This window comes from Micropterus salmoides, unplaced genomic scaffold, assembly GCF_014851395.1.
Source record: "Micropterus salmoides isolate LMB-PRFRI ecotype aquatic unplaced genomic scaffold, ASM1485139v1 Ms_hic_scaffold_4, whole genome shotgun sequence".
Classification (NCBI taxonomy): domain Eukaryota; kingdom Metazoa; phylum Chordata; class Actinopteri; order Centrarchiformes; family Centrarchidae; genus Micropterus; species Micropterus salmoides.
The window spans coordinates 15,516,708-15,534,638 of record NW_024043372.1 but is presented as its reverse complement, the minus strand read 5'-3'; the positions used below and the strand labels follow the sequence as shown (position 1 = coordinate 15,534,638).

General features: G+C 40.7%; 2 protein-coding genes across 2 annotated transcripts in view; one reads left to right on the top strand and one right to left on the bottom strand.

The window, feature by feature from the left end:
* The window catches only part of LOC119885613 (potassium voltage-gated channel subfamily D member 3-like), a 160,020-nt gene extending 142,900 nt beyond the window's left edge, over positions 1 to 17,120 (bottom strand). Inside the window, exon 1 of the mRNA XM_038695726.1 lies at positions 16,626 to 17,120. The gene's annotated coding sequence lies outside the window, so the exon portion shown is untranslated. The remainder of the gene's footprint in view (positions 1 to 16,625) is intronic.
* On the top strand, positions 3,305 to 14,202 carry LOC119885616 (protein Wnt-2b-A-like). Its single transcript, XM_038695729.1, has 5 exons — positions 3,305 to 3,925; positions 6,240 to 6,460; positions 7,301 to 7,578; positions 8,687 to 8,951; positions 11,181 to 14,202. Exons 1-5 carry the CDS (start codon positions 3,789 to 3,791, stop codon positions 11,408 to 11,410), a joined length of 1,131 nt encoding a protein of 376 aa, XP_038551657.1. The 5' UTR covers positions 3,305 to 3,788; the 3' UTR covers positions 11,411 to 14,202.
* Positions 17,121 to 17,931: the final 811 nt, after the last annotated feature.

Sequence of the window (17,931 nt, the reverse complement as noted above, 5' to 3'; positions counted from 1 at the left end):
TCAAACCCCGACTCAATATTCAGGCTTTGGGCTGCATGACTTGGATAAAAAACTATGCACTTTATTCAAGCTATGAGTCATAACCCAAAATGGCTCTCTTTCTGTTAGGATTCCGCATGACAAGATGGGTAATAAGTAACCCCCCCAATAAATCTCAGAGCAGTAGATTACATTTCTTTCCCAGTGGCAAATCCTTTTTCCTAGAGTGGACGCGAAAATTCTTATGAAGATTTGTTGAAACTTTTCTCTGTAAGGTTGTGCGAGAAACGTGATAAAGCACTATACAGCATACAGTATAAATAAATGAACTTTAACTTGAAAAAGGATTGCTGCAGCCACATGTCGCTCCTGGGCAGATCTGGTAAGTGATGCATTTTATGACTATGGTGCACAAAAGCAGACATACAATGAGACAAGTGGTCTCATGGCTGCAGTGTCATGTTATGTGAAGTAGATAAAACTGAGGTCAAGGAGGGATCTGTCATGAGTTAAACCTCAAATTTACAACCTTCCCATTTGACCTGCTGCACAAAAGCAAAATGCAGTCTGTCTAGTCTCCTGCCTGTGTCAGTGATGACTGCTGTCACTGCGCTTGTCCCTCAACAATGTCATAATCAATGTCATCCGTGCTTGCAGCTTGTAGTTGTCCAACCTCCTCCTTATCCTGTTGCTCTATTCCTTTTCTCCCTGTCGTGGCCTCTTCTGTCCAAAATTAGCCCAGGCCATGAGATGAGTCTAAAATAGGAGCTCAGGCCCCCACGCTGAGCCTCTTAAAGACCACAGCTGGAGCTGGCTCAAAGCGAGACAGAAGGAGAGGGAGGCGACGGATGACGAGCGTTAACGCCACCATCACCTGCTCCCTGTAAAGCAATTTGTTACGGAGTTGTCACTGTAAAATCCATAGCTTGTCCTGGAGTAAAGAAAGACAGGGTCACATGTAATGAGGATCCAAGTGTCGCTCTAAATCCAGATACGACATAACTGAAGGACAAACAGCTGGGCTATGTGTGCGTTTGCGTGTGTGTGTGATGTAGAATAAGAGGGGAGAGAGTCCAGTGACAGACAGAACACAGGCTTGCAGTTAACAAAACTTTATTTACAGCAAAGCACACAAAGTCATGTGCATTTGTTTGTTATTTTGGAAAAGTTACAACCCCCCCCACCCCAAGAATGTTAAGCCTGATAAGAAAATGTGTAATTCATAAAATCCTAAATCAAACTCAAGTCTACATTCACAAACGTACCATTACATTCGCTGTGGTATTTTTAGGCAGCTGCATTGTTACTGACCTTTATGTAGGTGTCTAACTAACACCCCTGGATTTGCACTGATTAAAATGACCTCACACTCTGACACACACATACTGTGTGCTCAGAGTCTCGTCAGTGCCTCTCTCTACCTGCTGGACGTGCACGGCGCGGCGAGTGCCTCACTGAAGTCGCAGGGATACGAGCCAGAAATGTCCTTGAGGTGGGTCATATGTTTCCACATTGGCTCGATGAGACAAACCTCTTTCTGGATCGGGACTGTTGATGGGAGCTGAACTACAAACATGCACTCCGCTGGCATTACAGGAGGGGTTCAAGTGCTTGGAGCTGGCGGTAAGACATTAACTGTCCTACCATGAGTCATATGGCACGGAGGGAACTTTTTAGAAGTTATTAATCATTTTCTAACAGAAAAGGACTATACTGGGCCCCATACCAAACTTGGAGAAACTACAGCACATGGCAGACATAAGCACTCAACTACCGTGCAAATGTTAGAGGCTATTTCTACTGGATGTGGAAGTGTCTCTTCAAACCAGTGATAAGGGACCTAAGTCTAGTGTGACACAAAATAATTACAAGGCCAAAGTATTTTCTCTTGTCAAACTATTTTGCGCAATATACTTGTTTATACAGTATCTTCCAGTCCAATTTAATTCTGAGCTTTGACATAGACTCTTCTGTCTTCTGGGCTGTCATCACAACCTGACCTCTTTTCTTCTCTCCCTCTGCGTGAATGGCATCCTTGAGTTCAGCCTCCCGTGTAGTCCTCGTTCCAGACTTTTGTGGTAGAGAGGAGGTTGTGTGCTTCAAGTCCCACCAGTTTTGGTGGCACCTAGAAATTGCATGACTTCTTTCCACATACGTATATATTGTGTTATCAGTCTATTTAGCTAATATTGTCACTCTGTTTCTTCATAGTGCAATTTCGCTTGAAATATTCCCATCTTTTTTGTATGTTACATCTATTGTCTGCCTGTCCTGGAAGAGGAATCTGACTAATATTTCAACTATCTGATGAACCCTTTGGGCAGCTTTTCAGGAAACAAGATTCATTTTTGGACAGAAGTCTGTGCACACTACAATGGTGAAACTGCCTTTGAATGGGTTTCTCAAACCTGGGCTCATCCCAGTAAAAAAAATTTAATAAAATTACAAATTAAGAGGTTTTCATGCTGCAAGCAAAGAGGTTTTGGTGTGTTTAATCCTTTATATACAATCTATGGTTTAATCACACTGGACCAGCAGGCATATGAAAATGCCCCCTGGGAAGGATTACCCATCTCTATGGAGACACCAAGTTCCTGTTTAATGGTGTGTCAAAGCATGAAAGCTTGACCCCTCATAGCTGAAGTTTCCCAAGCAAAACTTTCTCCAGACACTGACGACACAAACGGACAGCTGCATACTTTTTAATTCATCGGAAACAACAATGTTTTGTCTAATCATATTATTATGGTCTGGCTATTGGCTATATAAATAAAACTGGCCCAACTATTTTTAATAATCTTTGTGAATAAATTATATATTTAACATGGTTGCCACAGGAGGCTTTGCGGTTCAGTTGCATAGCTTCAAAAAATTAGGTGTGTTGTAACACAGTCCTCAATGTTTTTAAACTCAGAGGCTGTAAATGTTCATTTTGAAAAAGGTGGTTTTAGTGAAGAAATTAACCTAAAACGCTTATAGACAAATTTCTTTAGAATGTTAAATTTTTGAGAACTACTCATAATAAACACAGGCCAACAGGTCCATGGGGAAATATTGCACATTGCTACTAGATATACTGTGACATGATAGTTTAGTGCAGTCACATTCTCACTTCCCCAAATGGAATCGTTACTATTACAGTATTGTGCAGGGCTGTGTTTTAATGGCTGTTCTTCTGAAGTGGTAAAACGTTGGATGCGGCAGGTAGCCTATCTGCTTTCCATCAAACTAAATATATATTGTAGCCTACGCATCTCCCTCTGTTGGTCCACATACCGCTGTTTGTAATTTCCTGACAAAGGGGTGGGGGTGGAGGGACAGCTGACGCACCGCAGCAGAGCGCTGCGCGTTTCGGTGCGCATCTTCATTCCCGCGGCTTCAGGAGGAAAGGTGCGCACAGTTTCTCTCCCATTCTCGGAAATAGTTCCTCCGTTCGACTCGTATCTGATTTAAGCGACTTTTCCCGCTGCTATGTTACCGCCGCGGATGTTGTGCTTTGAAACAGCTTTTAGTGACATGAATTTCGGTGCGCTGAGGAGAAAAGGTGAATTTATCCAAGAATGTTAGAGGCATCTGAGACGGAGGGCTCACTCATTAATTACAATCTCCGACGCCAATGAAGATTATGGATGTACTGACAGAAAATCTGCATGGCATTATTAAACTAGCAGCGGTTAACTGATGGAGTTTAAAACCACATGTCCTCTTTTTTAAATTCTTAAAGTTCCCCAATGATGGACGGCAGGCAATCAACAAGGACTTTCACAGCTGATTGTGCAGCTTTTGCCAACACATGAAAAGGAAGAAACATGTTTTGTCTGTTGAAATCTCGGAGTTTATCAGACAGCAGCACGGCTATGGGGATCAGAAAAACCACCTCTAAAATATACTTCTATTTTATTTTGCTCCTGCTCATTTTCACACCTAGAGTGGATTCATCGTGGTGGTGAGTGAGATCTCTGCCGTGCTTTTGCTGACATTTAGATCAATAACTTAATTTTATTTACTTTAAAAACTATTTTGATTGATGTATTAGTTAATTAGATAGACACAAAACGAATAGCTGTAAAGTTACAAATATATAGGCTATTAAAAAAAAAGTTCTGATGAAAACATGACTAAACCAAAACCTAAATTTTTCACTGAAGTTAACTCATTTATGGTTATGTTTTCCTCTGTCAGGTATAAAGGTGGGAAATGCTTTGGTGAAAAAGACAACAAAAAGATAAAAGATTTCTTCTGCTTATTTGATCTAAAACGTTCATCTGGATGATGTCATTCTATAGATTATGTTTTTTTTGCCAAACCTAGAGAAAACAACTTTGTTTATCTCCATACTTTAAAAAAAATGTGGCAATGGGACTCTTTCATCTTAGTTCACCTCTGCCTGGGAATTTTTGTGCTGAAGTTAATTATAAAAAGAAAACAAAAAAAAACATCAATGCAATGTGTCCTGTGTTTATGAAGATTAATGGTATTGGGGGGGGATCTCCCCTATCCATCCATCTTGCCCAGAGTAAGTGGCAGGTGCAGGCGCTGGTGCATGAATAAATGCCCCTTGATGATTTCTCTTGAGGTTTGAAATGCTCAGGAGGGGGAAGAAAATATGCAAGGTTACAAGCGCCCCCCCTCATATCACCCACCTGAAATAGTCACACGTGTCAGGTCACACTTACAGAAATTGTATTTGATGTGTACTTTCTATTTAACTAACCACAGTGAAGCAGACCTAATTCTACATTTTCTTCCTGAATGTTTGAATTATGGCCCTGCACTCCACAACAATTAGACTCTGTTTTACAGATGGATTTAGATTAAAAATGCGCCCTTTGTAAATAATTTTATGAATTGTAATTTCCCAAGACAGCCAAAACTGTGTAATCCCTTTGCTGTCTTATGCAAAAACTGATTAAATTGCTGAGAAAGACCAGAGAAAGAGAGAGCGACACAGAGCAGGAGATGCTTGGAAGCTCTGCGTCCAGATGATTCATACTTATTTAATCCTGGTTTGTATTGTTAGGGCCTATTTTTAACCAGTGCGATAATTCAGATGAGCACCATGTGTCCTGCTGCACAGGACCCCATTCCCTCTCTCTATGTGTGTGTCCTCTTGGAGACAGTCAAGGGGTCTTTTGGCACAGCCGGTATGTACAACATACAAACAAGTAGTGCTTCTGCTCTGCTTTACTCCTCAGGCAGATGGTTGCAGTTAGAACGGGACTTGGACAGCCATAACGGGAGTGGAAACTGCCTGCTACGCCCTTTTCTGTCTCAGTGGCCAGGCGACACAAATGTGGCCACGATTAGAGACTATAATGATATCCGGATGGAGAGTGGAGCGTGCAAGCTTGGGGGTGGGGGGGGGGGGGGTGCATATGGTTGGTCTGTGAGGCAGGGCCTGGGCGGTCACTTACACTGTAGATGACTGTCCTTATGTCCTGTTGATAAGAGGACCCCCCCCCCCCGTGTCACTACACCACCACCGTGTGATCTGCTCTTCTATGAGTTGTTACAAAGTAAGGGATTATGTCTGAATAGAGCAGGAGGCAAAGGCCTGTCACAGGGAAAGAGGTGCTTTTCACTGAACGTGAGGAATTTAATAATCTCCTTTACATCCAGAAGATCTACACCTCAAGCTGACAAGGGGTATGGACGCAATGAAGGCTATAAAAAAAAATTAAATAAAAAATGGGCACACACACTAGTAGGAAACAATCTAGCAACATTTTTGGGAAATACTTTGGCTTATTTGCTTTCTTGTCCATATAGTTTGGTAAGATTGAAGCCATTCTTTTGAATGCACACAAAATATGAATCTACAAACAGCAGCTAGCTAACTTAGCTTAGTATAAAGACTGGAAACAAGGGGAACTGGGCAACTGGTCACAACCAAGATAGTCCAGTTTATAACCCCCCCACCCCCATTAAGTAATAACAAATTTTTACACTTACTCTATGGATTTAACTAACAAAATATTATGTTTTAATGAGTGTGCTTTTGAATAAGCATAATAACCAAAATGTCAAACTGTTTGTTTTCCCGTTGTGTCTGTTCTGCTGACATTGCATGAATGCCACATAAGACCCTGACGACATCAAGGGTTATTTTCTCTGATTTGGCAAACTTCCTGCAGAGCCACAAAAGACAATATACTAAACTTTACCCAGACTAAGTGGTAGTCCCTCATGATGACAAACTTTAAGTTGGTGAAGTGCCCCTTTAACTTATCATGAACACTGTGTTGGATCTGTGCCTGCAGGTACATCGGAGCGCTGGGAGCTCGGGTGATCTGCGACAACATTCCCGGCCTGGTGAACAAGCAGCGGCAGCTGTGCCAGCGACACCCGGACCTGATGCAGTCCATCGGTGAGGGAGCCAAAGAGTGGATAAAAGAGTGCCAGCACCAGTTCAGACACCACCGCTGGAACTGCAGCACGCTGGACCGGGACCACACTGTGTTTGGCAGGGTGATGCTGCGAAGTGAGTCTGCACATGTGGGCTTTCTATCTGTGCGGTTCTTTGTCTGTGCGTGACAGTGGTTGTTTACGTCAGCTGCACTCGAGTTAATCATCCTCGTAAATGTCTCCGCTGTTACCAGATAAGCAGAGAATTAATAGGTGTCTTATTAAATCAACTTTGTCCTAGAATACAAATAGAAAGAGAAAGTGTTGTGGGTTTTTCTTTTACCTTCTCCAGAATGAGGGAAGATTGGGAAAGTGGATATTCTCTGAAAACAAGTAGCAGATCACCACACTGGTGATGTATAAACAGTAATAGGAGATGTAAATATTTGGGTAGATGTTTCTGGCAGCCAGACAAAGCTTTACTCCCTGACATATCGCCTGTGTTCTGCTTCATTGCGTGAGCAGGAATGAGGACGGGAGGTGTGTGGGAAAGCCAGACCAAATAACCCTCAAAATCTCCTCTTGTCAGAAATGAAAACACAGCCCAGTGACTGAGAAAGCTGCCATCTGTGCAAATTAAAAAGGTGAAAGGAGAGTCGGCTGGAGTGTGATGTTATAGCTGATGTGCTGCTACCTCTGTCTCGACCATCCACCATAAATGGACTGATTCTGTGCTCCTGCTGCCTGGAATATACTGGAGAAAGGCTGCTTTACTGAGCAGTAATACAGTGGAACTAGAAGAACAGTGTGAATCTTACCAAAGAAGACTAGTAAAACAATTGTGGTGTGGTTTCAAACAACGTTTACAACACAGCCATTTATCACAGAAAAGTAGCAGTGAAAACTATTCCATTGACAATACTACATTATTTTCTGAAAGATTTAATTGCAACACCTGTCTTTCCTGTGTGCCCAGGCAGCCGCGAGGCAGCATTCGTGTATGCCATCTCTTCAGCAGGAGTGGTCTACGCCATTACCAGGGCCTGCAGTCAGGGGGAGCTAAAGATCTGCAACTGTGACAGCCATAAACGAGGGCGAGCCAGCGATGACAGAGGCAATTTCGACTGGGGCGGATGTAGCGACAACATCAACTACGGCATAAAATTTGCCAAGGCCTTCGTAGATGCTCGAGAGAGGATGGTGAAAGATGCTCGTGCACTGATGAACCTTCACAACAACCGGTGCGGTCGTATGGTGAGCAGCACCTTTAATGTTACTACTCGAGCTTTAGTACTACTCCAGTGTTGCAGCTGACTTAAGAGACTATGATGAGACAAAGATCACTTATTTATGCATTTAAACATAACATTTTATTTCAAGTAGGCTTGGGCAATCCCTGTTTTGTTTGTTTTAGATCATTTATGGTAGCAATCTTGCAAATGAAACTTTATAGCCACTTAGGCATTAAGGATCTTGGACTTAGCTAATGGAGTTAAGAGTATGTAGGCCTAGTAATTAGTGTTACAGCTCATTGCGTTGATGAAGACTGAGATCTTGCTGAAAGCTCTGGGAAACGCTAGTCAGTTGTCTTTTGTCAGGAATTTATTTTACTGGATTAGACAAAAATAGACATTCCAAACAGGTTGTTTTATCTGTATCTCAATAAGGGCTGCAACTAACGATTATTTTCATGAATCCGTCAATTATTTTTCTCAATTAATCAATGATCTTGAATCAATTGGTGTACAAAACCTCAGAAAAATGCCCATTACAATCTCTTAATAATGTATTTAAATGTCTTGTTTTGTCCAACTAACAGTTTAAAATTTAAACATAATCAGTTTGCAACTTTTGTTAACCGATTAAGCCATTTTCCAAGCAGAGTTTTATTAACTATCAGTCAATCGACTAATTATTGCAGCTTCAATCTTATCAATTTCCACAAAATGTACTATTTCACAACATATATTAATATTGCAATAAAATTAAATATACAATGACAGAAATTTTTTTCAATGTATCCCAACAATAATCTTAAGCGTTGAGTAAAGTGAGACATGAGTAAAATATCCTTCTGGATTTTTGAAAAGGCATCACTCCTGGCAACAGGCCACAGAGTGGGATCAAATATCCCACACAGCATTACATTAAGAATTTAGTTTTATCAGTAGATTTAGTTTTAGGTTCTCCACCGACAAGATGGTTGTTTCACAGTCTCTTGAGGAACAAAAATTAAAGGCAAATCCAGTAAGAGTGCATATTATTTAGCTAGCAACTATGCTAGCAGGGCAGATCACGCCTACATCATGCCATGGGCAAAATCACAGGCTTAACACCCTGTCACCTTTGACCTCCGCTTTAGGCAGTGAAGCGCTTTATGAAGCTGGAGTGCAAGTGTCACGGGGTCAGTGGCTCCTGTTCTCTGAGAACCTGCTGGCTGGCCATGTCCGACTTCAGGCGGACTGGAGACTACCTTCGGAAGAAGTACAACACAGCCACCGAGGTGACCATGAACCAGGACGGGACCGGTTTCATGGTGGCTGACAAGGACTTCAAGGGAAGCACCAAGAACGAGTTGGTGTATGTCGAGAACTCGCCAGATTACTGTCTCATGGACCGCACAGCAGGTGAGTGAACAAATGAAGAATCAATTTGTCACTAAGAGGGGTGATTGGGTCTTTATGGGCTCTTTGCAAAGAGTGAACATTTGTATTTATACTTTAGATGTACACAGTTAAATAGAGGGACATAAAGACTGTAGACAAAGGATGGCTATAACTGGTCCATGCTCTTTTTCACTTTGAATCATGAGGGAAAGTTCCCCAATCACACACACCACAAAATATTCCTATTTTTTCAGCCATTTAACAAATATGTATCTGCCCGTATTAATTTTTTAATTGATTGATCGAGCTCTACTTTGAGATTACTACAACAATTCTGCCACCACCCAAATACACTAAAGGTCATCAGCATTTGGCTTGTGGCCCAAATGTTGGCCCAATGACAACCTCTCTTAACACATGATGTCCCAGGTCACACCTAGCTATGAACATTAAAAACAATTCGTATTGTATGGTGTAAAAATTTTAACTTGGCTGTTGTCTGATTAGAGCTCTCTGCAAGCTGCTGCCTGTTCCTCGCTGAAGATCCTTTGTGACGGAAGAACAGAGTGATATTTCTTCCCTATTCACCACCGCATCATTTTCAGGAGTTGCATTCTCCAACTTTCATTTCATATTATATGAATAGTTTAAGCTAAACGTTAGTTTTGAACAATATGAATCACGAATTTCAGTATTTGGATCAAGAAGTTAGTAAAAAAATAATGTTAGATTTATTACAGATGTTTTTTCAATTTGTCAGATACATATTTAATGAGCATTTAGGTAAACAAAAAGATTCAGACTCTGTAGATACCCAATATTGAAAAAAGGACTCCGATCCGGACATCCTTAGTATGTGGAATATTTCATTATTTTAGCCTGTGTTAATTTAATAATTTTGATTATTGTTTGAGTATATTGTTATGAGACAAGTTAAACAGGTAGTTGGTCCTTTGTCAGTTTTTCAAAATCTTTGAGAATCAGAGACCCGTCCACTGAAGGCTTGCATTCCTCCACAGCTTAAAGTTCAACGATTTGACCTTTAACATCTCATTTAATTCCTGGTGTTTGCTTTGCTTTGTTAAACTCTGTCACTCTCCTCCAATCCAACCCCTTCAATAGAGCGTGAAGGAGTTCACTAACTCACTGTTAATAGGTTAGGTAAGATATAGCACAGTGCACATGTGGAGGGGACATTATGTTATGAACTTCTCCCACTCCTCTTTGCTGTTAGCTTGGTTGCAGCTTGACAACTGAGCAGTAGCGAAGGTGTGCTCACGCCAAGGAAAGGCTGGCTTTCCTTGTTAAAAGGCGATCTTAAAATAAGCTTATGACCCTCCTCGCCACTAATCTCCATTGTATAGGAATGCACAGCCTAAGGATACATGCAGGCTTATTTTTCAAATCCTTCCTTTGGTCAGTATTAAGCTCCACTCCCTAGAGCCTGAGGGGAATATCTTCTCTTATCCTTTTTGCTTTACTTCAGCGATTCTCTGTCATTAGATGTGGCATCTGATCTTAGGCTTAGATCTTACACCTGAGTACATGGCCACCTTTGTGTTTAGGTCTCTTCTGTCAGCGTGTCTGGAAGCAAATACCCTGCTACCCTGCCTTACCAAGTGTGGGAAAAGTGATATTTTATTTTGGAAAAATAGTTTCAGTTTTCAGCATGAGTGGTCAAGTGCCAAAAGGGGTTGTGGACATCCACAGTATGTCGTCACTTGAGGTTTTCCAAAATGGAATTAAGTTGAGGTGATAGGGTGCATGTCGCTCCTACCTATTACCTATTATCAACCTTATTTCCAGCAGCAGCATGCATCCGTTTTCAGACCAACAGCACAGTATCCGACCAATACCAGACAGAGGACACACAAAGTTTCCAAGTAGCTAGTGAACATTTAGAGGATCTCAGCTCTTGTACTGTTTTGTGAAAGCAATGCTATCCTACAGAATTTTAAATCTTTGTCATGTAACAAAAAAAGTTTTCATAAAAAAACAAAACCAAAAAAAAACTACCCTAATAGTGATTTCATTTATTCATCATATCATATTTTCTTATGTTTGCTTAATTAGTTTTGAGGGGGTTAAGTTTAAGTGAAATTGTTGGTTAACGTTTATTTAAAATAAATTAGTATAAATAAATAAGATAAGAAGAATGTTATAGTTTGTCTTTTGTAAAAGTTTTTACAAACATTTTTTAAGAATACAAAAAAAATCATAAATATAACTGACAAGAACATTTCTTTACAGGCTCCTTGGGGACAGCAGGCAGAGTGTGCAACAAGTCCTCCAGAGGCACAGACGGCTGTGAGGTCATGTGCTGTGGGCGGGGCTATGACACTATGCGTGTCAAGCGTGTCACCAAGTGCGAGTGCAAATTCAAGTGGTGCTGCGCCGTGGAGTGCAAAGACTGCGAGGACGTGGTGGACGTTCACACCTGCAAGCCCCACAAGCGACCAGATTGGCTGGACATAACCTAATGAGGAGACCTGACCAATCAAAGTCACCACTGACTCATTAACCTGTGCGCTAATGACTGCATTTTATTATGGGATAAATAATAATTGGGATCTCTTTACTGTATTACCCCCTGGCTCCTCCTTTGAAACTTCCTGAAGCAGAGACTTCACAGACCTTGATGCTAAACTGGAAATTAGGCCCAGTTACTGATTGTGTGCTGCTTTAATTAGTGTTTCTAAGAACAATTTATTGAGCTTTTTTAATACAAACTTTGGATCTTTGATACAAAATGGCTGAATATTATATTTTCTGTTAACGCACCCTTCGTTGAGGCAGCGATATTAAGTAATGTCTGCTTGTTTTACAATATGTAAAGACTGTTTGAGCACATGACATACGTAGCTCAAGTTGATGATAATAGTAATATTTAGCCTGGAGAGAGAGAAAGAAAGAAAAGAGGGATCTGTTTTGAGATATTGTAAAAACACTGACACTGTATCATTTAAAATGATATCCAGACATTATATGGTACTGAAGTGAATCATTGAAAATACAAATGACAGTTGCTGCTAGTTAGTGCAACTCTAACAAACTAACAGAAAGTCAGAGGGAGCTTATGAAAAAAAGTTCATACTCGAAAAAGGACAGACAATCACACTGTGAACCCAAATGCACCGCAAACACAAGAACAAGCAAGGACTTTCAGTTCAAGTTGCGGCATACTCGCTGCAGAGCTGAATTTTGGCAGGTTCTTGGGAGAAAACGGACACAACAATTAAGCTTCATATGGATTTTCCATACAGTTTGACCGTAAAGGGTCTAAGACATTCTGTCTGAGTTGCCCTATGGACAACTTTGTCATTTCTACCTCTGTTTCCTCGTTTCATTTTTTTCTGCAGTGCTACACCGAAAGCTTCAAGCTATTGTCCTTAGCCGTTTTCAGACAGCCAAGAGCTCTGCGTGAAAAAAAGTGTTTTTTTTAAACCCTCATTCTTTTCAATTTGGCTACTGTGGCAAAAGTTGTTGAAAATGTTGAATCTGGCTGAAGTTTTTAAGCAAGGCACTGTGCAGGCCAATCAAATACATTAAAGTGCGCATTCAATGTGAATGCTGAAATTCTACCGTTCACCTGATGATCGTCATGAAAGAGGATGAAATGATTTTTGACATCATGACTTTGAAAGTAGTCATATCCAGTGTCAATAGTATTGCACTGCTGTGCAGTGATGTGTGATACGCATTCAAAATCATGGATTTATTAGTTAAAACTACTTATATCATCTGTACCTTAAACAAAGGTAAATGTGTTTTCCCTGGCTGCTGCTTAGTCTCGGTTTGCAAACAAGCTTTACTGATCTGAAAAACCCCCAACAACAATCTGTTCTGTTGTAATGAAGGCTCGAGATGTCAGTAATTGATGGTGGTACATAACTAGCCTCACCTTCATTTCTGCCAGCTTTAATGTACAACAGCTCTGTGTCACTCACAGTTTACACTGCTGTTAATGCAATGCTACTTCCCTCAAACTAGAAGGCCTTAGAGTGTGAAGTGTCACGACATTTATATGCTGCTATAGTTTCATATATCCTTAATAAAACTGAACAGCAAGACTTGAACTGTAAGCTGAAGTTCGTAATTATGCAGGAAGATATTAAAACACAGTTTCTGTTAATGAGAGCTTCAATCTGTGTACGGTCCTATCACCATTTTCATATCAGTCGTTTACAAATTGTTATCATGGACATTCATTCTCCAGTGCTTCTCTGTGGTGGGTTGCTTCTCAAGGTTGCAATTACGGCTTTTCTCATTGCTTGGTCTTCATTGTGAAGCGCAGCACAGCATGTTTCTTCGGTCATCTTATTGTGACAGAACACTTTTACAATGCAATCTTATGCAACTGTGCTTTTAGCCCTTTGTGCACATTTCCACTGGCTTTGTGAAAAGTGAAGTATTTCATGAGACTGGGCCAAGACGTTGCAGAAAGAGCAGTGAAGTAGCTGCGGACCCTGATTCACTTTTCAACATCTGGTAATGCAGCCAGACATTCATGTTAGGCCATTGGAGACACATCCCTCAGAGGGGTTTATAGATCTAAATGAATGTGACAACAAGCAGTGGATGCTGAGAGTCAGCAACATTTTTCAAGTCCACGTAATGACGAGGGGAGCCAAAGTAAAGTGCTTTGAACAAGGCCAAATGACACACCATGGCAAACGTTCACAAGTCAAAAGTTAATTGCAGACAAAAGAGCATGTTTTGAATGTAAATTAAGAGTGTGTTGGCTGTGTTTTTCTTAAAAGATTAAAAAGGTGATAGCTGTTGGGCCTGTGCTGCTCTGGCCCTCAAAAATTCATAAGTCCCCAATTCTACTGACTGTTATAAAGCACTGACAGTTTCAGTAACATTTGTTGCCCAAATCCACATTGGAAACCACTGGGCCTGTACCGATCTGTACTATGGATTTGGATTGGCTGGAGGGTGAATGTTGCACTTCCATACGCTCATTTGGGTCTATTCAAAGCTCAAATTGTTGGATGTACCATATTTGTATTTCAGACAAGAATTTCTTTTTGTGTTACAGATACCATGATTTTTTGTTCAATTCAGACTGATGCCACATTTCTACATCCAAGCCAATCTATTCCTCAGTCTGCATTTTTGAGCGTCGTAGTTTGTATTACTGTCTAGGGAGGTATTTTCACCATTGAAATGCAGGTCTCAAAATACCTCACTGGCTCTATATTAAACGTTGTTGATCCACCCTCTGTCACTGCTATTAGAGGTCTTCCGTTCTCTTCCCACTCAGTCTCCTGTGTTTTAAAGTTCAGTCAGTTCAGTGTCAGGTAATTCCAACAATATGTATTCCAGAAACATAACTGGACTGGTAGATGGTGGATTTAGAAACCAACAGGATTTACATAACAAAATATCAAAGATGAAATATAACAATATCCTTAAGGAATCTTAAAAATCAGGGGACTTTCTTGAGTCGAGCAATTAGCTAAACTGTACACACAAAGAGTAGATTAATAATACTTGGTGATCTTTAAACGGTCATAGAATCCGTGCCGCTTTGTCCCCCACAATGTGTGATCCAGTTGAACTCTGTAAAAATAACAGGAGTGGCATCGCCGGCATTCTCTGCCATCATAGTGATATCAAATGGGCATCTCAATTTAACAACATTTCAGAGCTAAAATTGTCCCGGAGGGAGAGACTAACAGTGCGTTCCACTTGGATGTTTCACATTCAGGGGAACCAGAAGAGCGAAATGTTGTAATCCATGCTTACAAATTGTAATGAGCCAAAAACACATCAGTGTGGTATCAATTTCATACTAAATATGTTTAATATTCTCCTTGAACTTGTCTGACTGGTCCTCCAAAACACTGCACTCCACCTAATCCTATGATGACGATGATGTACAGAAATATGGGAAATATGTTGATATGTATACAGTGTTAAATTGCTGCTCTCTAGACTATTTAGAAATGTGTTGAAAATCTTTGGCAAAATGTCCCAGTAGTTTCACTGTTTTTCTTGGAAGAGAAATGGCCCTTACGGCCCTATCTGCAGTAATTAAGAGCTTTGTGTGGACATGAAATTGGACTTGAATATAGCTCCTAGAGTGTAGTATATTTATTGCCCTTGCCAAGTGACATCATACCCATTCACTACTGGGACAAAGAGTAAAATCCAGCTATAAATCTCACATACAGTATGTTTCTATAGCATCGACAAAGGAAAAGTCCCACAAACTAAAGATTATACAATTATCTTTATACAGCATAAGAAAAGATCATTACATTGTAGGAATCTAGCTAACGCTTAAATCCCCAGTGACATACAATAAATGAGAATATTGGGGTTCATGGTCTTTGTCAATGATACTAACCAGGGCGTCCAGCCATTGATACACATTGGATGTTAAATGACAAAAGGCACAATCCTTAAATTCATTCAGCCAACTCACATGCAGTGGATTACGTGTGGATTATGTGTATACGGAGTATGTACAGAACTGATATTTGGCACTCCCCTAAAGCATCCCCTAAAAGCCACATTAGATACAGAGCCTGACACCAGCCATTATATAAAATCTATTTTATATAGGCCACAAGCACCGGCTGCCGTGGTGCTACTTTACTGCTGGGCACCACAGACCACAAAGAGAATTTACCATCTTGTGAATTTAGAGGAGTAAGGCTACCAACAACCCACCTGATTAAGACAGGCTAGACACAGCTATGCGGCAGATAATGAGCCAGGAGGCCAAGAGGCATCTTCAATTCTAAGCAACACTATCAGTACATGGATAAAGAACTTTGGTATTGCGTGTGGTGGAAATATAACCCATAGCACAGGAGCTCAGCAGGTTAGCTGTAAGAATATTAAACACAGTATAGCAAGTTGTCACTAGAGCCTGACATGAAATTTTTAAGACCAATACTGATTTTGATATAAGGATTTTAAAATACGATATACCTATAGGAGTATATCTATCTAAAGCAGATTATGTCAGCAGAGTGGTGCGTTTTGTGGTGGATTTGTTCCAAACACATGTTGCCAACAGGTGAGTTGCAGAGTGCCCTCTGGTGGACAAACTATGCAACAACACCACTCATAACATGATTGAAGGATCCTTCTTGCGTCTCAGTTTCTTTTTTATTTGTCATTTTCTGGCTCTTATAAACATACGATATGGATTTACCTGCAGTTAGTTCGTATCGGTAATAGTTGTCACCTAAATGAATTGCTTTGTCTTTAAATAGTTTCCTATTGCTCTGTGATGACCTATAATGTGTGCGACAAAACCATTTTACGTTTACCATGAAGCTTATATTATGCAGAATAGGCTGTGTGCAAGTAAACAGTTATGTTTACCTTCCTGAAGCAAACTGCAAGACAACAGAAACAGAAGAGAGAAAAATGCCACAAAAGCCCAAAACACTCAGAGCATGAGTATTTATGTTTCACCACTACAGAATAAGGGCTCCAAACAATAACAATAACAACAACCATAAGTAGGCCCAAAGGTAGATGAAAGGAGCATAAAGTCTAAACTTTTCATAAGACACTGTTCATAAGTAATAGTTGAAGCATCAAGATAGCCTGCAGCATCAGCAGTGACATTAGGTCATTAAATTGCCAAGCTTCAAACACAAAAACTGACAAACAGAACCAAGACTGAATTACTGAAGATATTCATGTTAGCAAAGGCAGCGCAGCACTTACCTTCATTAAATGTGAAGCACAACATTTTTAGGAAGAGTTGCCATGGTTTCATAGATGACACAGTGGCAGCACCTGGCTTGAAATGGACATGCTGAACACCAGCAGGAAGGATGGTATCATTTTGCTAGCTTAACTTGCTACTCCACAAAGCAAAACGCTGAATTTGAGTGTTAGCAGGTAAGCTTCTATGTGAAATGCTACATTAGCAGCAGTATGAGCCCCATTGGTGGTAGCAGCAAGTGGCTTCATAAGTGTTGTTAGCAAAGGAGCAATGTGACAGCAGGCCAGCAGACAAACCGAGGGCAGGGCACTGACCGTTTATATAGCCTGCCCTATCACAAAGGGTGCGTTAGATTTGCATTCCAGCCGTTAGAATATGTCACATGACAGTGTAGCGGCGCAAGAGGCCTTGTCTACCTGATTTCACTCCGTTTGTTGGATGGCCTCACAAATAATGTGACCCCCGCTGTAAGTGTGGGTTTTCGGTTTTTGATGACACTTTTTTTCAACATCGTACTCGAAATCTATGAGCTTGTGTGACAGATTGTGTGAGTTTTTGTGTGACAGATATGATGGGCAGTTAATGTGTGGGAGAAAGAGAGAAAGGGCTAATGTTTCAAAGACCCATTAATGGTAGCCTAATGTTGTCTGTTTGTTGATTATTAACACACTATTATCATAATTCACAAGTCCACGAAACCACATTTCACACCATTCATTCTTGAAATGATCGACTTGTACACACTGAAACAGACCCATTGCAGTATGTTTTTTTTATATAATTTTAGTATTTTATTTTACTGACTAATTAAATTACTAATGGCTATAACTGTAGACCTAAATGTTGTCTCTAACATCTCTTATCTTATCAAAAGGGCATTTGGAGATACTCCTAAACACTGTATTGTACTGTTTTTATATTATATCTTCTTCTTTTTTTGCTGTTACCCTGACTTTGATGCACCCTGCTACAGAGGTCAATGAGCAGTTCATGTTTCAACATGCAGCATGAAACCACGCTCTGGCACCGAGAGCGAACACTCGAGCACCCGTCAACAGTCCTCAACAGCGATTTTCATTACCGCTGCTCGCCACTTCAGCATGAGGGTATGGAGTGTGACTGCGGCACCAGTGGTTAACTGGGAACATACCACATAAAAGCATCCACTGATGGTGGAGTGGTGTAATCATAAAAACGGGTATGATGGCTCTTAGCTTTATATAGTCCAGGAGCAGCAGCAGGGTGGCAGAGTGAGCAGTTTGTCCTTGAACAAGATACCAACTCTCTATCAACACAGAGGTGATT